We start from the raw sequence: 24,185 nt of genomic DNA on the forward strand, positions 1-24,185 counted from the left end.
GAACATTACAGAATACAATCAAAATTTCACACTTGTGACAGACTGTTGTGGAAGGAAATGAGACTAGGGGCACGGGCAGTAGTACCAGCGAAGTTTACGGAAGAGATTTTACAGAAAGCACAGGACCACAAGTTATCTCGTAATGAAGGGTCAGAGCAATGAACCAGGGAGTGGATGAGGGATACTGGAGGAGAGGAATAAAAGTGGATTTAGATCAATATGTGAGGAAATCCACACAGTGTACACTGCAATCTGACTTGAATCACAAGCGAGTGCCATTGCAACTTTTATTGTGGTTTGTCCTGAGTTTTTATTTGAAAAAATAATAATAAAAAGCTTGTCAAATTTATTTTCAATAGAAGTAACAACAAAATCAAGTAAGGCCAAACAAAAGAGGCTCAAATCTGAACTTACAAAAACACAGAACATTGTAACCATTCCTTTTTACTCATACAGTAAGGCTTTTATAACTTTCTGCTGAAATTTAATGAGCATAAAATAATTACCTTATAATCAAGGACTATCCTCTCTATTATGCCTTTATCCAACATCTTCTTGTACCATTCTTGAAGTCTCTTCGGTTTAGGTATCTTTTGTTCAGCTGGATGACAATGAAATATATAATCATCCCCTTCTGATGGTGGGCATGCCCAGATATGGGCCATGGTATATCTAGCAAGATTAAAAAAAAAAAATCATACATTTAGTAAAGGTACATATATACTACAAAATGGACGAGAATTCTGTATGCCGTTCATACATACATACTTGGTATTCATATGGCCAAGAAATTGTAAATTAAAGGAACTTCTACAGACCATTTATTTTCTGACTGAACTCGCTATTAAAGAAACAATTAGTTTCATACAAATGGGATCTACTCAGGCAATTATTAACCCAATAATCCACCCAGTGGCGGGCAGCAGAAATCAGAGAGAGGAGGAGGGCGTGGGGGTATGCACATATTTATATCTTCAGTTACCTACCAAATAGTGGCAAGCAGCCAGTCGTATGCAATTTCATTCTACTTATTATACATTCCATATAGCTAACAATACTCACAGGATGTCAGATCAAAGACGAATTCCATTTACTGTCAATCTATACAGCAGTTTCAATTAATTCCCATCATTACAACACTGAGACTAAATAATAATAATAATAATAACAACAACAACAACACACCAAACGTTGTACATCAATCGCACATAATAGTTTCATCTAACACTAACACAACTAATGAATGTGGTTGCGAAACTATTTCATCAGAATTATTGACACGCTCTTTTGTGACATATGTTTCAGCTTCCAAACATGAATACTGATGTGCATTGCTAATGAAGATAAAAGAGGATGCAACACAAGTTGACAGCCTGGTTAACTGCCTGTTCACAGTGATATCAAACATTATAATATGAAATGTGTTAAATATATCCTACAGTTGATTTTTAAAAGGTGGTTTTGCACCTGTATAGTTCAACAATGGACTCATACTGTCTTAGAAATGTAAAATAAATTCTAAGTGGTCCACCAAAAAATTCCACAGATATTAGAAAACAGCTTTAATAAAATGATGGCAGATTTGGATTTTCTCACATACATGAATGAGAACTTAACACACTTCAAACCAATTAAATGATGAAGACAGCTGTGCTACAGAACATAGGACATGGAAATATTCCTATTCTTGAACAAATGAATACTCGAATAAGAGAACAATCATCGTTGTTAATCCCTCTGTAGAACCAACACAATAACGTAAAATATGCAATTATAGGCACAAAGTGTGTTGCAGCACACCTGATTACAGAATGGGAATTTATTGTAATGGTACACCCAACAATAATTTCATGCGAAGTTTTAACACCCAAAAATATATTTGAGATTATTTAGAGATAGACAGAGTTTTAATATTCAGAACCTTGAATAACATCAGAAAAAGCCTGACTGAATACAATGATCACCAAATAGGAAGGATGAGGGTTTTGATTAGATAATAACAGTAACTGGGACTGGTGATAAAAGATGACTGGACAGCAAAGTTGAGACAACTGGACAGCACACGTTGGAACACAGGATAATGGTAGATTTCAACCAGCATAGAAATAATAGTATCTTGTAAATACTTTTGGAGTAAAAGCGACCACTTGCTGTGAAATACACACACACACACACACACACACACACACACACACACAGAGAGAGAGAGAGACCACATCTATGATGCTATATGGTGCTGGCTGGGAATAGTGCCAGTGCTGTAGTTCAGCAAGTGAACTGGTTGTGGTGAGGGTAGTGTCGGGTGGAAGGAAACGATGACGGGTGGCAGGGAGAAGGATTGTGGTGGATAGCTAGTGGCTCAGAGGGAGACAGCTGTTTTTCTGGCTAGGAATGCAGAAGGAAAGGGTGCCAGGTAAACTACCTAGGTGTGTGATGGACGCAGTGTTGCAGGAGCTGGTGAGGAGCAGCACACGCTGATGGTGACTTGAATTGGGAGAGGGTGATAGGATGGAGAGAGGGGTAACTGTTGGGTATAGGGTGCAAGAACAATGTGTTACCTGAGATCGAGGCTTGTATGACTATGAGAGAAGAGGATGTGCTTTAAGGATAACTTCCATCTGCGTAGTTCAGAGAAGCTGATAGTGGAGGGGAAGATCCAGATGGCCTGGGTTGTGAAGCAGCCACAGAAATTTAGCATTTTGTGCTCAGCTGCATGTTGCACCACTGGATGGCCAACATTGTTTTTGGCAACAGTTATACAGTGGCCATTCCCCCCCCCCCCCCCCCCCCCCCCCCCCAAGCGGATAGCTGGTTGTCAGTTATGCTCACACAGACTATAACAACTTTGCTGAAAACATTGCATAGCTTTTTATGTCAGTATGACTACCAACCAGTTGTTTACCCGTACAAATGGCCACTGTCAAACTACTTCCAAGAACAAAAATGTTCATCCTGTCGCTCAACATCCTCAAGGTCAATGGCTGCTTCACAACCTGAGCCATCTGGATCCTTCTCTCCACCACTAGTTTCTCTGAACTAGACAGGTGGGCATTATCCCTACATACATTCTCTGCTCCCATAATATTCCTGGTCTCAATCTCACATAACCCACTGTTTCACCACTCTCCACCCCACAGTTTCCCATTCCCTCCCAGTTCATGTCATGTCATTTTCAGTGTGTGCCACTGACACCAGCTCCTACAACCCTGCATCCCATGCCTAGCTTGTTTACCTACTACCTTCCCAAATTCCTAGGAGGCAAGCCTGCTGCCTCCCTCTGAGCCACCTCCCTTCCCTCTCCCTGCCTCCCACTCCATCTAATCACCCCACCTGACACTACCCCCACCATGACCTGTCCATCTGCTGAATTGCAGCAGTAGCACTGTTAAGTCTAGCTGGCACCATGTAGGGGCATAGGCATGTTTATAGGGGCATAGGCATATTTATGCATGTGTGCACGTTTTCTGTGAGTATTTCACTCTATCTCATAAAAGCATTATTCCAAAGGCTAACAAATTTTCTTTCTTTTTGTGTGTGGCTAATAACAGCTCAATGTTTCTGTTTTTCATTGTGTGGGCTCCTTTAATCCATACGTATTTACAATATACTACAACTTTTCTATAATAATGACAGTATCTTTTTTCAGAATCATGAAAGGACATTGGATTAAAAATGAAAACTTGTGCTAGAGAAAGCTTTTGTGATAGTCTAGTAGCAATGGTTCTTGTAATAACAGAGCCAGAAAATTACATACCTGAAGTTATACACTTATTTAGTTAGAAGGTTAAGTCCCAGTTTTGCAGTTTAACTAGTCCATGCAACAGTAAGTACATACACCAACTTTTGTATTACTAGTTGAAGAGAAAATAAGTTGACAAAATTAAGCAAAGAAATGAATCAATCAACTTGAAGACAACAAAGAATTAAGATTATTGCAGTAAACATGGTGCAGAGAAGCTCACATGTAAGTCGCAAAACTTGTGGAATTTATCACAGAATTCGAGAGATTATTAAATTTAGAGGTCTTATCTCTGTCTGACACGATCACTGAAAATTTGTGTGTTGGCAAATAGCATATTACTCCCCCAACTGTTAACACCAGCTCTTCAAAACTGAAGCAATTACTTCTCCATTAAGTAGCACATCAACTGGCCTCATGAAGCTGGGTTCTTCCTGTCCCATCACAGAAAAATTCTCGAGAGTAATGGAAATCTAACCTGGATAACCCATATGACAGACACATTTATTTGGCAAAAATGTGAATGTGAATTTTAAGTGTCAATTTTAATTTCCAAGGTAATTCATATGTAATATAGAAACAAAGATTTAAGAAAAGAAATAAATTGAAAAGAAAATCAATTTTCCGAACAAAACCATATCACTTCATGGAGGGTGTGCCCAGTGTTTCACAAAATGCTAATCACATACAAGCATATGGAAACGTTTCAGAAATGTGGCAGAAAATGTAGCTGTGGAATGTTCAACAAATATTTACATCCAAATATACTTACAGGAAGTTTTTAGGGGCTTAACAATGAAGTACTTTTCAGCAATGAGTGCAACACTGTAATGAGGTTGCCACGGGTAATCATGGTATAAGTTTAAGTGTTGGCCCATGGACAGCTGTAATTCTCAACAGCACCCAGTATGCCAAGGATCAGGGCCCAGACTGGAAGGTTTTAACATTATAGAATCCAAAAAGGCCTAATAGGAGCTAAATAGGATTTTCACAGAACAAGTAGGGGCTAAAGGACTTTCGCAATAAAACCCTGTTTTTAACAGAAAAACATAAATAAATTTATACAGGGCACTAAAATCAAGAATCTATATGCACAATGACGCTGATCTTTACAATTCAATAATGTGTCAGCAAGCTGCTGCATCAATGATACTCAAGTCTAATTATTTTTATAGTCTACATCTACATTTACATCTACACTCTGAAAACCACCTTGAGGTGCATGGCAGAGGGTACGTCTCATTGTACCAGTTGTTAAGGTTTTTTTCCTGTTCCATTCATGTGTGGAGCACAGGAAAAATAATTGTTTGAATATGTCTGTGCACGCAGTAATTATTCTAATCTTATCCTTACAATCCCTATGTGAATGATACATAGGGGGTTGTTGCATATTCCTGGAGTAATCATTTAATGCTGGTTCTTGAAACTTTGTTAACAGACTTCGTCGGGATAGTTTACATCGAGTCTTCCAATTCTGTTTCCTCAATATTTCTGACACCCTCCCATGGATTAAACAAACCTGCGACCATATGTGTTGCCCTTCTCTGTGTACATTCAATATTCCCTTTTAGTCCTATCTGGTACGGGTCCCACATGCTTGAGCAATATTCTAGAACTAGCCACATGAGGGATTTGTAAGCAATCTCCTTTGTAGAGTGATTCCACTTACCCAGTATTCTACCAGTAAACCAAAGACTACCACCTGCTTTACCCACAACAGAACCTGTGTGACAATTCTATTTCATATCCCTACCAAATATTACACCCAGGTATTTTTATGAGTTGGTCGATTCCAACAGTGACTCACTGATATTTTAATCATACGATACAACATTTATTCATTTTGGACAACAGGAACAGCAAGGGTCCCAACACACTTCCCTGGGGCACACTCAAAGTTACTTCTACACCTGTCAATGACTCTCCATCCAAGGTAACATGCTTTAACCTCTCTACCAAAAAGTCCTATCCAGTCACAAATTTCACTTGATTCCCATATGACTGTACTTTTGACAATAAGCGTAGATGTGGTACTAAGTCAAATTCTTTTCAGAAATCAACAAATACGGCATCTACCCGAATGCCTTGATCCAAGTCTTTCAGTACGTCATGTGAGGAAAGTGAAAGTTGGGTTTCCCATGATGCTTTAGAAATATATGCCAGTTGGCATGGAGGAGGTCATTTTCTTCAGAGATACTTCATTATATTTGAGCTCCCAAAAACGATTTAAGATTCTACAAAAAATCGATGTCAAAGATACTGGACGACAGTTTTATGGGTCACTTCTACTACCCTTCTTGTATATGGGTGTGACCCATGCCTTTTTGCAAGAACTGGGCATCATTTATTGTTTGAGGGATCAACGACAGATTATAATTAGAAGAGGGGCTACCTCAACTGCAAATTGAGTATAGAATCTGATGGGGATTATAGCGGGCCCTGGAGATTTGTTCAATTTTAACGATTTCAGCTGTTTCTCAACACCACTGACATTAATACTTATTGCATTCATATTTTCATTGGTACAAGGATTAGGTTGGGGTAGTTCCCATGGGTGTTTCTTTGTAAAGAACATCTGAAAACAGAGTTAAGCATTTCAGCCGATACTTTGCTACCCTCAATTTCAGTTCCTGCCTCATTCACTAGAAACTGGACACTAACTTTGGTATCACTAACAGCCTTTACATACACACGACCAATTCGGAAGGTAAAAGAAGTGTAGCCCGCACTGAAATCAACACTGCGTATGATGCAGATCTGTAGCATTTTTGCTTTGAGAATATGACCACATGCCGTTGTTGGACAACAGATATATATGTTAACCATTTGACTGCTGTGGATGAGTTAATCTGCCATGCTCTGCCACACCCCAGGTGGGTTTTTGTTTAAGCACTACTGCTACATTTCACACACAGCAATGCATGAGCTAAAATCAACCAAACACAAAACTTATGCAATGCATTTTTACCTCTGCAAAATTCTTTAAAATCCCAGGCAATTCTTTATATAATTTGATGCAGCACAGTAACTAAGACAAATACTGAAAAGAAAGGGCCCTCTACCAAGTGAAGATGTCAAACTGTAAGATATGCAAAAGTCATTCTTTAATTTATTTTTTAACCAAACAGTATTCTTAAAATCAGATGTTAAATATTTCGTAGTGGCCAGAATGCCATCTCTTCAGCACAGGTAGCACCATTGGGCGAGCACTACAGCGACAAAGCTCCGCTCGGTATGGAATTCAGACAGCGCATCTGTTAAATGTAATTTTGTCATTACTAAACAGAAATTGTCGAAAATTAGTCTTTTCCAGCAGTGGATCGGGGAAGACCCAAATTTCACAACTGACAGCCAAGTAATTTGTTGCCATGTCTGTTAAAAATAAATAAGTAAACACAGGATTCCTCTTCTCCTTGGATCTTCAAATCAAAATTTAAAATTTATTTCCTGACTTGCCATATGTGATCCAACTAAAGCTGACATTTTACACGATCATGTTCTCATTTTTTAGTTACTGCTATCTTCTTAGTATTCGTTTCTTTTAAATTTAAGTAAACCACAACACAAAGATCCCACAGCTCTTATTATGAGCATCAATAGGAAGAATAAACATGGATTCAACTGTCATTTCCGTTATGACAAATACTGCAGGAGACAGCTTTAATCTCGATTTTTTATCAGCAGCTGCAGTATACCAGATGGGTCAACACTGCACAAAAATTCTTTAAAACAGATGAACTGTATTGAGGGTCACTGGCAATTGCGGAGATGAAATATGCGCCACTGACCTCTTGTGCTATAGACAGATCTTTCTCACCTTACAAAAATGTACTGAGAAACAGCAGAAAAAGCTCCCTTTTCCAAAACTTAGAAATGTGGTAAAAAAGAACATAATTGTAGCATCAGTAAACATCTCAATTGTTCTTGCAGTTTTTCAAGTACTGATATAAGTAATAGTTAATTGTTGACTTTTCCATAATGAATTAGAGTAACTGTGTAAAAAAAAAAAAATTAATTTTTCTATATTTTTCTATGTTAATATTAGTGTTCATTGTATTTTCCATTAAAAGACTACAAGACAAACAGTTTGTTTGCACCTAAAAATCGCTATTCCAAGAAAATGAAGGACTAAACTCCATTCTATAAAACATAAAAATCTGGACCCCACTGATGGAATCATTCAGTATCATCACCAGGTAATAACAAATGATATGAACTTCTTGTGTTCTGCATGAGAAGTGTGACTGAAAATTTTCTTCTCAAATGTTAGATGATTACCCCATCGGGACTCAGCGGTACAATGCTGGACTACAAATCCAAAGGTCTTGAGCATGATCTCCAGTCAATCCTAGGATTTTTATGTCACTTGTTACTTCTTTCACCACTGGCAATGTTCGTTGGTGTGAAAAATGCTGAGCTGCACCACAGTTCGGAACCCACATTACACAGTAGCCCCCCTCCCCCCCCCCCCCCCCCCCAATAAAGTGCTAGATAAGTTAGCTCAAAACATCAGAGGAAGGGACTCGCATACCACCCCTACCGGCATACCACGCCTACTACAGCACTGTGGTGTTCAAAGCCATCTTCTTATTGATGGCTGCTTTACTCTACTAGATGATTAGCCACACTTTGAAACAGTTAAAAACATAAAAGTTGCTAAACTTGCTAAAGAAATTTTTTCTAATCTCAGTAAGTAAAATGGAACAATTTTATTGAATTCTGTGACAGGTAATGGGACCTAAACTTACTTCATAGTTGCCTTCTTGGACATAAAGGGAACAATTATTGTGGACTTCTTGGATCAAAGTGAATATGCATGTGTAACTACAATTCTGAGCTAAAATTATAGAGAAATTTGCAAATTTTCAAAGATAGGTTTATTTGGAACACTTGGCCTGCACTGTCAAAACATTTACTGACAGACAAATGTTCCATTTTCATTCTTTCTTTAGAAAAATAAATAAATAAATACAGCAACAAAGAACTAACATAATTATAACTGCAAACCTCCTCCACATGGAAATAGTATGAAAGACTACTTGTTATGAACATTTACCTCCTTTAAGGGAAATAATGCATCATTTTAAAAGGGATGGGATTAACATCAAAACAAAAAGTCTTAACACAAGCATCAGGAATCACAGCTATAAGTTACAAAATAGACACAAGTACAATTATAATGAACCATTACTGATTGAAGAGCTGTAAACTCACCCCAACTGCTTGACGTAATCCAGGTATCCCAAGAGTATTTCATGATATACCGCAGTTCGAAACTGACGTGGCCGAAAGAAATGAACGGAGTCCAAATACGCTATGTACACTCGGCGTGTATTTGGGCTTGGGCACTCTGAACCATATTCCTGGACATGCATGCCGAAAAAGCACACATCCACTCCATCCACTTCCTCAAAAGCAAAAAGTGCTTTTGCACGGTAAGGAAACTGTTCTGGTAGCTCCCCAGCATCCACAAATCTAAAAATAAAGGTCGCAATCAAACAAAACTTAAAAATACATTGAATGCACCATTTCAGGCAACATCCTAACAGATTTTTATGTTCAAGAAATTAAACTGAGTACCTACACAATATCAGTCACCTGATATCAAGAAACATTCTTTTTCTTACTGCACATACAAGTATCAACACAGAGCACAAAGGAAATACTGTGGACATAGTTCCTAGATACGTAACCTAAATTTTCACCTACCAAGTGTGTGTGTATGTGTGTGTGGTGTGTGTGTGTGTGGGGGGGGGGGGGGGGGGGGGGGGGGGGGGGGGTTACAAGAAGGTAAGCAGGGTGTATACACGGCCATGTACAAAAAATTTTCCAGAAACTGCATATCTTTGTATTAAAGAGGCATAAATACAAATTCCACTAAATAAAGCATGGTGCTTCCAGAGCATTGAAATTGAGACTGCGATGCACTTTTTGCTAGCCAATCATGTCAAGTTATCTTGCCAGGCGATGACACCCGATATTCAGAGCATAGGATGTGATGCAGACAGCCAACAGCAACACAACTGTTGATTAGCACAAAAACACAAATATTGAAAGCAAAGTAGGCAGTGAAATAGAGAGGAAGAAGCAGCAGATCAACCCATGGTATGTAATGTATAATCAAAAATCTGTTCCAACATGTCTTATGTCAAGGAAGACCTTTATCCAACCGGCAGTACCGCAAGAAGGTTGAGCTGAGGTCTGCCGCCTATATTTATGTTGGACACGCTACAAATACAAACCAGACCCCAAAGAGGGAATCTCACATGGGCAGCAACTACTTGGAGAGCACAGAATACATTAAGTATGGGAGATGCAAAATGAAAAGTAAATGTGGTTAAGTGGGGTTATTCTAAAGATGACCAGAGTGAATGTGGAGAAACTAGGACCACTGAACATTTGCTGATGTGTCAATGGATGGAATTTGTTTGTGCAGCAAAATATCAATTTTTGTGCAATGATAAGGCCATTAAAGCTGCAGAGTTTTGGAACAAGAGCATTTAGATGTTCTTGCCCAGAAAAAGAAAGGTAAATATGTAAGTAAGTATACATACAGGGAAACTGAATGGTTTAAATTAATATTCATACAGTATAGTTATACCAAAAAACCTAAGCTTTAACATATAATATTAATCATTGAACTTTTTTGCTGTTATTTCTCTGACTATTTGGTTAGGCAGAATCCTAAGGGCAAAGCTTAAATTGCAGCAGCTGAATATTTCTGACAAGCCGATTATAAATTTCATTGCTGCACACCGAACATTTCATGGGTTTATCTTGCTGAATAAAACAGAAAAGACAATTACATATGAAACTGCTCAAGAACAAACCTTGCACTTTCTTCAGATGGATAATGATACTCACTGCCATTTTTATTGCACAATTTATAATCTATGAGAGAACTAAAATAAATATGAAAATCTAACCTCGAAGCTTGGCCTTTTTTTTTTTCAGCGTACCCTTAAAGATATATCAAACGCAAATGCACCAGTAAAATTTTTAATAATGGCATAAATGGTTAGATCTTCGGGCCCAAAATTTTTCAAAGTGGCTGCTCCTCAAAGTGTTAAGTTTTGAAAGAGATTCACGTGCTCCGTGATTTAAGAAATTCATCGGACATTCACACAAGTAACACAATTCACCTTGCGTACAAGGATATTTACTTCGAAAATAACGTTTTTCAAATCACCATTTGCAGTATTTTCCCATGACCTGTCTAAAATGTGAACAGTTGTAACGTCACACTAATTGAAAGCAGTTTGTTGTCACAAAGTATTGTATAATGTTCATCCTAAAGCCTTCGACACATTTTGTTGTCGGCAGGGGTGTGTGTGTGTGTGTGTGTGTGTGTGTGTGTGTGTGTGTGTGTGTGTGGGCGTGCGCGCGCGCGCACGCACTGTCTATTGTAGTTGTAAATGTCTCATTTCTTCACAAATGATGTTTTATTTTGGTGGTGTTCTCTCATTTATGTTTTATTGTTGCAGTTTTATTGTGCAGTAGCAAGCTGAGTAAAGCTCTTTGTTAGAGTATCAGTTCTTACCAATCAAAACTACAAAAATTTAACTGAAAATTAAAACAATGAAAAATTCTTGGACTTCTAAAAAATTCTTGGGATTTTCCTGCGCTTATTCCACATGAAAAAAAATCCCGAGTTTTTTCAGATTTCCAGCAGCATACACAACCTGTCAAGAGACATGAGTTGGACTGTTTGCGATCCATTTGTGATCCACAGGTAGTAAGGAGCCACCAAACTGTTCCAACTTATGAGAATGCATCTTTGTTCTGAAACGACGTGGTTATGATAAATGAGAACACATACATGTGGATTACTGTTGAAGATTCATTGGCGCCATGTGTCCACATTATCTTTGCATAATTATGGGAGGCACAGGCTTAATTATTTACAGAATAGTCAGTTATCTATCAATTCTTATGCTCACCTTGCAAAACAACATTGTACGCACACACATTTTATAATACAAATCAATACTGAGTGCACACTAATTAATTTAACATTTTTTAATGCATAGATAAATGCTACACACTTCAATGACAATTGCTGGTACTGTCCATCATTTAGTTCTGCAGTATTACAGTTGATGTAGTTCACTGAATTATCATTTCCAATTTTTAGAATTGGAACAATACTTACATGCATGCAAGCAACATCATGAAACAATTTCTTGGATTTAAGTGAAAATGACGAGGTTATGAATGTTGCACTACACATATGTATTACCTAAGAAAGAAATCTTTCAATTCAAAACCAATATTCACTGAAGAGTACACAGATGTGTGGAGTGACTGATGTATGTAGGCAATGAGTTAATATGTTGCAAAATAAAGAAGCTGTGTTCTCAACTATGAGAAATTCTGTTACTTCTAACATACCTGTTGCGCATTCCTGGTTTGACTTCGACAATTTTGTCAGAACTAGAAACCACTCTTATGAAGACTTCACCAGCTCCAGCTTCTTTCTTTTTAAGGTAGTTATTAACTCTTGTCTCAATATATGTACCCAATTTGGTAGCTGGTAATCTTTTAGCATTGAATTTATTCTCTTTCCTTTTCAGGCCTTTCTTTTTCAAACAATTGTCACAACAAAACCTAAAATGAAATACAAACATTTTATTTGCCATTTTAACTTTAACAGTAATTAGAGCAATGGAAACTCCAGGTTGGAATATCAACAATACAAGGAAAAAGGTAGATTGCTGCTCACCATAAAAATGGCACAATGAGTTGCGGACAGACACAACAAGAAGATTGTTACACATTCAGTTTCCAGCCAAAGCCTTCTTCAGAAGCCACATTAAATCTCACAACCACCAACAGTACCTGCATCTGTATTTCAACAGCTGTCATCCCTTCCACACAAAAAACCAAAAAACTCCCATACAGCTTGGCTGGCATATCTGTAGTGACAAGAACTCCCTTGCCCAGAATGTTGAGGGTCTTATCAAAGCCTTCACACTCAGGCACTACCCCCCCCCCCCCCCCACTCCCCCCCCCCCCCCCCCCGGATCTGTTCCGCAAACAGACCTCCCGTGCCATTTCCCCCCACACCATCAATCCTCCCACCACCCCAAGGACCAAGGAACCAGCCACAAAAGAGTGCCCCCTTTGTCATCCAATACCACCCCAGACTGGAACAACTGAGCTAAATCCTTCATTAGGGCTTCGATTATCCATCACCATGCCTTAATGAGGGACATCCAAGATACTTCCTAGGCCATCTAAATCCGTGTTCTGTGGCCCACCCAACCTCCACATCCTATTCATCCTTATACTACTCCCAATTCCAACCCCATGCCACAGGGATTATCTCTCTGTGGAAGACCCAGGTGCAAGACCTGTGCGATCCACCCACCCAGCAGTTCCAATTCCAACGCCATCACTGGTTTATCCTAACCCCAACAGAGGCTGGGCTGCCTGTGAAAGCGGCCACATCATATACCAGATCTGCTGCAATAATTGCACAGCTTTTTATATTTATGTGACTACCAACCATTTGTCCATCGGGATGAAAAGCCATTGCCAAACTGTGGCCACGAGCATAGCACACCACCCTGTGGCACAACATGCAGCTGAACGTAGGCTTGATTTAAATGGCTGCCTAACTACCCGAAACGTATAGATCCTTTCCCCCACCACCAGCTTTTCTCTGAACTGTGAAGATGGAAGTTATCCTTGCAACATATTCTCCACTCCTGAAATTAGCCTGTCATCAACCTACAGTAAGCAGCTATACCCACACCTTCCACTCAATAGTTTTCATGCCCTCTGTCCTATCACCTCCTCCCTATTCACACCCACTCAACCTGTGTGTGTGCCGCCCATTCCCAATGCACCCACCCATCTTTCCCTTTCCCTGCTCCTCTCCTTTACAGTTCCCCATTCCCCTCCCCCCTTCCTACCCCACAGCCTCCCGATGCTGCACCAGCTGGCAGTCCTGTCATACCTCCTCCTAGTCCCTGCAAATTCTGCTGGACAGTGCTCTTCTCTCCCCCCAACCTGCTATCCATTCCCCTTTCCCATCCCCTCCAGACTGCTGCTTCCACTCTACATAACAGTTACATCCGTTCTGAGATGCCGGAGATGGCAGTCATGTGTGCATGAGGTGTGATTGCTTCTGTAAATCTGTGGTTCTTTTTTTCTGTAGAAGGCTTTGGCTGAAAGCTAATGTACAAGTGTCTTCATTGTGCCTCTCTGCAAATCAACGTGTCATCTTTACAATAAGTAGCACTCTGTTGTTCCCTTATATTGTTTAACAACAATCCTGTTAACAATTTAACACACTTTGAAAGTGACTACCTACTGCATGCAAAATTCTTTTTGAGAACAAGGAAGAGAAAAGCAAATACTAAATGTCTTACCCTTGTGGCCATATCTGGTCCAAATGAAGAACACATATCTGATGCAGCTTCCGTCCACAATCAGTACATTCTACAAAAGGTTCCAATTCAAGGTGATCATTCTTCATCTCCTTGAACTGATCCTTTTTGATCACACTGTAAGCAAATATAAGAGACAAAATTGTTAAGGCTTTCGTGGCCACTTGTTGACAAACTGCTTCTGTCTCGGGTTCTTCAGCCGACGTTCATCTAATGATTTTTCTGATGTTTCGCCAGCACGAGTGGCTGGCATCGTCAAAGCTTCACCCTCCATTGCCGGTGGTGAACTGGAGCCGAGCTCGCGGGCGCAGACTATATGTACCTGGCGCGCCAACGTCCGAGGGCTTCTCCGCGGTCATTTCCGGTGCGGTTCTCCTCTTGCTACCTGCGACGGTCGTTTGCTCCAGTACGGGAAGCCAGGGTCCGTTGACCTTAAGGCTTTCCTCTTTCTTGTTCAAACTGTTCGCGTGTTTTTGTATTTCTACAGCTTCTCTGAACAAGCGCGTGTGATAGTGCTTCTCTACAGCCAGGACTTCCGTGTCGGCGAATTTTATTACGTGGTCGGTCTCATTGAGTGCGTGCTCTGCCACGGCCGATTTCTCCACCTGCCCCAACCTGCAATGTCGCTTATGCTCGTTGATCCTGGTGTTGATGGATCGTCCAGTCATTCCGACATAAACTTTTCAGCATGTGCATGGTATACTGTATATTCCCGACATTGCAAGTGGGTCTCTTTTCTCCTTCGCCGATCTAAGACACTCTTTTGATCTTCCTTGTCGGTTTGAAAATCGTCTTTACGCCATGTTAGCGCAATATACGGCCGATTCTGTCCGTCACTCTGGGAATGTATGGCAGAAAGGCCGTACCCGACATTTCTTTTTCTGGTTCCTTACTTCGCCGAGTGTTTGGCTCTGTTACACTTCTAATATAATTTTTGGAGTACCCATTGCTCCTCAGGACAGTTTCCAGGTGTTGCATTTCTCGTTTGAGGCGTTGCGGCTCACATATTCGTCCTGCTCTCGTTACGAGCGTACTAACCATGCCTCTTTTCTGGCTCGGGTGGTGGTTTGACAGTTTGTGCAGGTATCGGTCCGTGTGTGTCGGTTTTCGATACACCCTGTGTCCCAGGTTTTCGCCGTCCCTTGTGACCAGCACATCTAGACATGGCAGTTTCTTGTCCTTTTCTACCTCCATGGTAAATGTTATGTTGGCATGGAGGCTGTTCATGCTGTCCATGCCAACATAACATTTACCATGGAAGTAGAAAAGGGCAAGAAACTGCCATTTCTAGATGTGCTGGTCACAAGGGACGGCGAAAACCTGGGACACAGGGTGTATCGAAAACCGACACACACGGACCGATACCTGCACAAACTGTCAAACCACCACCCGAGCCAGAAAAGAGGCATGGTTAGTACGCTCGTAACGAGAGCAGGACGAATATGTGAGCCGCAACACCTCAAACGAGAAATGCAACACCTGGAAACTGTCCTGAGGAGCAATGGGTACTCCAAAAATTATATTAGAAGTGTAACAGAGCCAAACACTCGGCGAAGTAAGGAACCAGAAAAAGAAATGTCGGGTACGGCCTTTCTGCCATACATTCCCAGAGTGACGGACAGAATCGGCCGTATATTGCGCAAACATGGCGTAAAGACGATTTTCAAACCGACTAGGAAGATCAAAGAATGTCTTAGATCGGCGAAGGAGAAAAGAGACCCACTTGCAATGTCGGGAATATACAGTATACCATGCACATGCGGAAAAGTTTATGTCGGAATGACTGGACGATCCATCAACACCAGGATCAACGAGCATAAGCGACATTGTAGGTTGGGGCAGGTGGAGAAATCGGCCGTGGAAGAGCACGCACTCAATGAGACCGACCACGTAATAAAATTCGCCGACACGGAAGTCCTGGCTGTAGAGAAGCACTATCACACGCACTTGTTCAGAGAAGCTGTAGAAATACAGAAACACGCGAACAGTTTGAACAAGAAAGAGGAAAGCCTTAAGGTCAACGGATCCTGGCTTCCCGTACTGGAGCGAACGACCGTCACAGGTAGCAAGAGGAGAACCGCACCGGAAATGACCGCGGAGAAGCCCTCGGACGTTGGCGCGCCAGGTACATATAGTCTGCGCCCGCGAGCTCGGCTCCAGTTCACCACCGGCAATGGAGGGTGAAGCTTTGACGATGCCAGCCACTTGTGCTGGCGAAACGTCAGAAAAATCACTAGATGAACGTCGGCCGAAGAACCCGAGACAGAAGCCAATAGGCAGTTTGTCAAATATAAGAGAATTTTTGAAAGACAGCAAATGTTACATGTCCTTAATTTAATAACACAGATCACCTAGAATTTTTAAATTTTTATATCTATGACAAAACAATCTGATCAACATCCATGTTAACTGAAGTACAAGTATAATTACCAGCAAGAGATTTATGTTGGTATTAATCACATGTTTAGTTTGTATTACAGAAATGAAGTCATTCCCTCAAACAACAATAAATCACATACTTTATTTCTCATAATACTTTTTTCTTTCACGTGACAAATTCATACAGGTTAAACACTTAAGGAAATTCACTGCAAACAATATATATATATATATATATATACACACACACACACACACACACCCCTATGTCACATAACTTTTTCAGTGTGTTTATGACTACGAATCACTCACTTTAAGGAGTGTGTCAGGTTGGTGGAAGACGAGAGAAGATCTTCCAATAAATGTCTGAAGACTTTGTACGACTTCAGATAATATTCACTTACTTCAAGTTGCTTTCAATATTAGCTTTAAATTAAGTGTGCAAAGAGTTCCATCACTGAACATATCAATAAATTTAAACCATTTAAAATTCAATTATAAATAAATAAACAAACAATGATTTGTCTGAATGCAAGTGAAGTTTTCAGTCTGGTTTGTGTGGCTCTAGAAGACTCAATGCCTCTACTATTCAGTGCGTTCTTAATGCAATACTAACCAAGACCACTCTTTGATTTATTTGTCAAATAATCAATAAGATGTTGATTATTGTTATCACAGCTGTAATCAGCTAAGAAGATTATATAAACACCTCTGTAGAGTTGGTATGCTGATCAGCCTCAACTCAAAACACTGTGACCACCTCTTTGGGCCTCTCCAATTCATGAATATCTGTGTAATGTATTCAAATCATCTGATAAAGACTTGGTAATAAGTTGAAACCGGTAATGATACCACTTAAGTGATGTAAGAATATTATATCATATTTACACAACTGTAAGAAAGGTTTTTCCCCCCAAATTCATCATTAGAAAAATACAAGGTTGTCTTACACTCACAGATTAGGTAACTGCTGCCAAGGCCAACCTTTCTAACATTGTGCGATAGATTAACAGATATATTAATTAGATAATCTTACATTTACAGATGAGGACTGAGGACATGTGCCAATTTAATTTAAAGGCTTCGAAAAGCTAGGTGGGTGTAACACCAGCTTGGCCAAGCACTAGGACAAATGTGGAGAGGGGGCTTGTGAATGAAAAGCAAATTTCATTGTGCTGCCTGTCATGGGAATTTATACCACATACCATGGCTTTTTATGAACATCTACCAGATCTGAAGGACAGCTTGCCTGAATCCTTTGCTATTTGGAACTGAATCGACTTTAAAAGTGGACAAACCGTCAACAACAGTATACATTCCCACAGGAAAAAACTAATGCTAATGAAAATATGTTCACACAGAATGTCTGAAACACAGCAGAACAAATGAAACATGAGCTTCAAAAACTGCATTAAAGTTACTACTGCTCTAAGCACTACTGATTTCCGAGGGTGGCTACAGTGTAACAATGACGATTCAGCTGCAGGAAGCCAGGAGGATAATGTATTGTTGTCTTTCAGTCTGCTAATACTGTCACTGCTGTAGGAACTGTAAAGGGTGAAGCAACCGATAATAATTGCAAATTACAGCTACAGGTCTGTTTAAAAATGTGGATCAATGAGTTGGCAGTTCACACCGACAGTATGTCATATGACGCTAATTTTATGTTAATGCCTTGTTGTCATTAAGAGGTGCAAGGAGGGGGAGACTGTGCAGCAGGAAGAATTTGGCGATACAGTTGTAAATTTTAGTTGGTGGTGCCATTAAAAACAACAAATTAAAGAACGCCAGTTCTACACACCAAACTTCCAGGTGACTGAAGCAGGGAAGGTTTTCATAAAATGGAGCAGCAGATTATTCAATATGTGCAAGAAAAACACAACGAAGGTTTTCCATTTACTTGAGAAATAACAAATGGAAGGTATTAGAGATGAATTGAAACTTAAACATCTTCAACATTTCGCAGCCCTGTCAGCAACTGTATAAATATTAATTTTAATTTTAATAACGAACAGCCTCAGTTGCACCATTTACCTAGAACTTACCTACGTTTCAGTCGGGATAACCCAACCCTCTTCAGAACAACAGTATCTACCGTTTGTCCATAGTGGACATCATCAAGCTAAAACCACGAATCCATAAATTATCATCAGACTGTAAAACTTATCTGGCACTGCCTCGGCCCCACTTCGCGACCGCGATGCGGCAGCCACGAGTGCTGTACTGGAACTGACCGTAGCATCATGAGGCCTGCCTAGGCGGACACAATACCTTGCGTCTGTGCATAAACTGTATGATAGTAACTTGTTGGGACAAGACGTGAACTTAACTTGTTGCGACAAGTCGTGAACTTAACTCAAGTTAAGTTCACGTCTTGTCCCAACAAGTTACTATCATACAGTTTATGCACAGGCGCAAGGTATTGTGTCCGCCTAGGCAGGCCTCATGATGCTACGGTAAGTTCCATTGCAGTACTCGTGGCTGCTGCATCGCGGTCGCAAAGTGGGGCCGAGGCAGTGCCAGATAAGTTTTAAAATCTGATGATAATTTATGGATTTGTAGTTTTAGCTTGATGATGTCCACTATGGACAAACGGTAGATACTGTTATTCTGAAGAAGGTTGGGTTATCCCGACTGAAACCTAGGTAAGTTCTAGGTAAACTGTGCAACTGAGGCTGTTTATTATTAAAATTAAAACTGAAGTGAAACTCCTCAACTGCATACACCACAGAAATCAAAATGGGTTATGGCAGATGCATGGGGTTTACATTACGATGCAGAACAACGTTACTCAGCGACTTCCTGCAGTGTCCGACAGAAAGCTACTTGTGTAACAGCGCCGTATAATCAATCTATAGACACAGCATGACTATTTGCTAGGCCATATGGGTGATGTCCATCAAATGCCTGTTATTCCAATATGGCATCAAATGTTACTGTCAATGTGTAGGATGTTAAAACATGTTCCTGTAAAAAATTGTGGCAATGAAAAGGCCAGAAAACAAGAATGTTGTGTGCTCTAACTAACAGGTGGAAGGTAGTTCCCATCACGTGATTCTTTGCAGGAAAATGATGCCTGCTGGACTTATCATTAGATGCCAAGGAAAGGGATGGATAAAAATGACCTAATACTAGATTGATTTAAGGTCATTTAGAACAGAATACCAGGCTCTTTGCATAACGGAAGGAAAATGCTGGTGCTGGATTCCTTCAGGGATCACCTCACCCAAGGGTTTAAAGATGTGATAGATAACAACACAGGCCCGGTAACAATTCCTGGTGGCATGATCTCACAACTTCAAGTAAAAGGATGTTGTTGTGGGCAGACTTTTTAAAAGGTTCACCTGTGGAAGCTTTACAGTGAACGGCTTCAAGGAGACGATGCCCTCACTCCAGGGTTAAAGTTAAAGAAAACCTCAATATCTACACTGAGCCAGTGACTCCTTACTGCAGAATGGCGGGCGCAGAAAGTCAAGTGAATCTATAAAGGGCATTCAAAAAGAAACGAGCCAGATGCATAATTACAAAAACCAGTACCTGTATGTTAGAAGAATTGACCCTGGCTGTTAAGATACTTGTCCCATTGTGACACAAGGTAGTGAATGGCCGTCTCATAAAATTCCCGGGGCTGCGATGTTAACCAGTTCTACACATAAAGCCAGACGTTTTTGGAAACCCAGAATCTACTATGTAGGAATCAACATGGATTCCGGAAACAGTGATCGTGTGAGACCCAACTCGCTTTATTTGTTCATGAGACCCAGAAAATATTAGATACAGGCTCCCAGGTAGATGCCATTTTCCTTGACTTCCGGAAGGCGTTTGATACAGTTTCGCACTGTCGCCTGATAAAGTAAGAGCCTACGGAATATCAGACCAGCTGTGTGGCTGGATTGAAGAGTTTTTAGCAAACAGAACACAGCATGTTGTTACCAATGGAGAGACGTCTACAGACGTTAAAGTAACCTCTGGCCCGCCACAGGGGAGTGTTATGGGACCATTGCTTTTCACAATATATATAAATGACCTAGTAGATAGTGTCGGAAGTTCCATGCGGCTTTTCGCGGATGATGCTGTAGTATACAGAGAAGTTGCAGCATTAGAAAATTGTAGTGAAATGCAGGAAGATCTGCAGCGGATAGGCACTTGGTGCAGGGAGTGGCAACTGACCCTTAACATAGACAAATGTAATGTATTGCGAATACATAGAAAGAAGGATCCTTTATTGTATGATTATATGATAGAAACACTGGTAACAGTTACTTCTGTAAAATATCTGGGAGTATGCGTGCGGAACGATTTGAAGTGGAATGATCATATAAAATTAATTGTTGGTAAGGCGGGTACCAGGGTGAGATTCGTTGGGAGAGTCCTTAGAAAATGTAGTCCATCAACAAAGGAGGTGGCTTACAAGACACTCGTTCAACCTATACTTGAGTATTGCTCATCGGTGTGGGATCCGTACCAGATCGGGTTGACAGAGGAGATAGAGAAGATCCAAAGAAGAGCGGCGCGTTTCGTCACAGGGTTATCTGGTAACCGTGATAGCGTTACGGAGATGTTTAACAAACTCAAGTGGCAGACTCTGCAAGAGAGGCGCTCTGCATCACGGTGTAGCTTGCTTGCCAGGTTTCGAGAGGGCGCGTTTCTGGATGAGGTATCGAATATATTGCTTCCCCCTACTTATACCTCCCGAGGAGATCACGAATGTAAAATTAGAGAGATTAGAGCGCGCACGGAGGCTTTCAGACAGTCGTTCTTCCCGCGAACCATACGCGACTGGAACAGGAAAGGGAGGTAATGACAGTGGCACGTAAAGTGCCCTCCGCCACACACCGTTGGGTGGCTTGCGGAGTATAAATGTAGATGTAGATCCAAGGTGAATCGTTTGCCCCTATGCTGACCTCCTTTGACCAAGATGGCCCCCTTCTGATTCACTTCCTGCAGCACGGGACAACAGTGAATGCCCAGCATTACTTGCAAACCTTGACCACCCTTCGCCAAGCTATCAAATCAAAACAACCAGGTAATCTCACCTGTGGGGTCATTCCGCTCCTTGACAATGCAAAGCCTCATGGCCAACACAGTCTAGGCACTCCCGCAGAAATTCAAATGGGAGGTTCTCAGCCACCCTCCATACAGTTAGGTGCTCTCTCCCTGTGATTACACCATTTTTGGTCCCCTTAAAAACGCTCTGATGGCCAACGATTCACCTCTGATGATGATGGTCAGCTGTACGTGCAGAACTGGCTAACATTGGAGACCCAGGAATTTTGAGACAGCCATTCACTGCCTTGTGTCACAGTGGGTCAAGTGTCAGCCAGGTTCAATACTTCTAACATACAGGTACTGGTTTCTTTTTGAATGCCCCTTATATTACAAAAAAATCAAACCTTGCTGCAAATTCAAAGCTATGGATGGCTCAGAAGATGACATATTAACAGGAAGTAAGAAATGCCAATAAGCCTACACACGAAGATGTTAATACCAGTGATGACAATAATGCTAGAGGTGGTGGTGGTGGTGGTGGTGGTGGACGATCAATAAACAGCTCAAGTTTCGGATAGGTATAATGTTAACTTTTTTAGGCATAACTTTAACCCAATTACAAACTGTTTTATTGATGTAGTCAAAATGTTAAAATTTTCTCAAAGAAGTTCTTAAAAAATGGGGGGTCGTCTTAAAAAGTCGCGTAAATACAGTATTGAGTTTTAAAATGAATTTAATGGTTTTAAAGTTCTGTAGCGTTTATTACATGACACATGCAGTTACAAATATTATATCCAATGAAAGAGCAATTCAAATAGTTTTTCTTACAAGTATTCAATGTGAGGAACATTTTTCACATGGCAAACGTCGGGTCAACAGGCAAGTTCTTCCCAAACCTTGATCAGTGTGTCTGGAGCAATTGTTGCAATTACTTCATTTGATTCAATCCTGTTTCTTTAGTCACTAGATCAGCTGTTAGCAGAGGCACATACACACAATCCTTTATAAATCTCCAAAGGTAAAAAACCCATTGTGTCAGATCGGGAGGACGAGGAGACCATGCAAGGAAGCTCTGTCACCAGAGTGCTTGAAGCCAATACAGCAGTCATGCACAATGTCTTTTAACCAATTGTGTACCGCGTTATGCCAGTGAGGTGCCACACCATCTTGCTGTCAGATAAAGGTTTCTGTGGTTCAGTTTCTTCCGACCGAGGAAGTTAAGCGCATCAACATAAGAAACACCAGTTACAGTTGCTTTACCATAAAAGAAAGGTTCATAAACTTTTCACCTGGATGTGGCATAAAACATTCTTCTTTCTCTATTAATAGTGAAGGCATATTTGGCACTAAGGCAGACTTATTTTCACATTATTTTGAGCACAAATGTGATGTTATATGCATTCCTGGAACCCAAAGAAGCCACATACAGAACCAACTAAAAGTTTATGTAATGGGAAAAGAAAAGTTCTATAATGGGACAGAAAATCTAATGGGCAGTACGGAACTGCTTAGTCTTAACAGCAGATTACCCTGAAGAGGATGGCAGAGATACTAACTGTTCAACTTCAACATACAAATCAACCAATGTTCTCTTCAAGTTTAAGAAGACAATCAAATGGACTTCGACAATTACACAATCCAAAGTCACCATCATTCAACAGCAGAAGTCAGAATCTGGATTACTCATTGAGCAACCCTCAGTTTTGGAATGGTTCTTGGATTTGAAGTACATGTCTCATTGCTGTAAGTCAAAACTAGTAATATAGATGGACTGAAAATTTAGCTTTGAAAACTACAGTTAGTCAAGTAGTGATATGCTTGAAGAAATGGGTCTGGCTGTCAAAAGGACAATGTGTGAAATCTTCAGCTACTCCTCCTCCTACCACCACCACTACCACAGCAGAATCTTATTGAAAGTCCTCTTACATAACCACAAAGAAATTCTTGTCATATGTAAAACCTATCAGTAGCAGCAAAGTTTGTGTCTACACGCTTGACAATGTTATGGCAACAGAAATTGAGGGCAACAAATAAATTGTTAAGGATTACGGTCTAAGTTAAATTCTTGCACAGCTGCAAAGATGGGGGATATGGATATTAGTGTCGGAGGTGTAAAGGAACAGCTGAAATTCGCTAAAATTGAACAAACTCCCATGGAAAAATTAAATCTCTATCAGGTTCTATACTGATTCTGTGGCTGAGTAAGCATCTCTTAACTATAGTATACTGTAACGCAGAATCATGGAACAAGAAACTAAGCCCAGTAGTTGGAAGAAATCACTGGTCACACCAACGTGCAAGAAGGGCAGCAGAAATGTTCTACAAAACTATCACCCAATATCATTGGCTTTAATTTGCTGTAGAATCTTAGAACATATTGTGAGCTAACACTTAATGAGCTAGCTATCCCAAACAGATCATCATCCTCCACGCCATACAGGATGGATTGAAAAAACTTCTCTCCTTTGAAACCCAACTCACATTTTGCTCACTCCTGAAAGCCATGGCAATTAAATCTGTGCAGATTTCTTGGCTTCAGAAACGTATTTTAGTCAATGCCACATGAGTATTTCTTAATGAAAGTGCAATCATATGAAATATCAAACAAAATGTATGCCTGGATTAAGAATTTCTTGCAAGGGATGATGCAGCATATTATCTTGGATGGAGAGTCATTAACTGAT

General features: G+C 40.4%; 1 protein-coding gene across 1 annotated transcript in view; it reads right to left on the reverse strand.

The window, feature by feature from the left end:
- The window catches only part of LOC124607056 (histone acetyltransferase p300), a 169,866-nt gene that overhangs the window by 40,551 nt on the left and 105,130 nt on the right, over window positions 1-24,185 (reverse strand). Inside the window, exons 20-23 of the mRNA XM_047139232.1 lie at window positions 14,116-14,250; window positions 12,131-12,346; window positions 8,954-9,214; window positions 507-672 (exon numbers count right to left, since the gene is read on the reverse strand). Coding sequence (XP_046995188.1) covers window positions 507-672; window positions 8,954-9,214; window positions 12,131-12,346; window positions 14,116-14,250 — 778 coding nt within the window. The remainder of the gene's footprint in view (window positions 1-506; window positions 673-8,953; window positions 9,215-12,130; window positions 12,347-14,115; window positions 14,251-24,185) is intronic.

The sequence above is a fragment of the Schistocerca americana genome, chromosome 3, assembly GCF_021461395.2.
Source record: "Schistocerca americana isolate TAMUIC-IGC-003095 chromosome 3, iqSchAmer2.1, whole genome shotgun sequence".
NCBI classification, from domain to species: domain Eukaryota; kingdom Metazoa; phylum Arthropoda; class Insecta; order Orthoptera; family Acrididae; genus Schistocerca; species Schistocerca americana.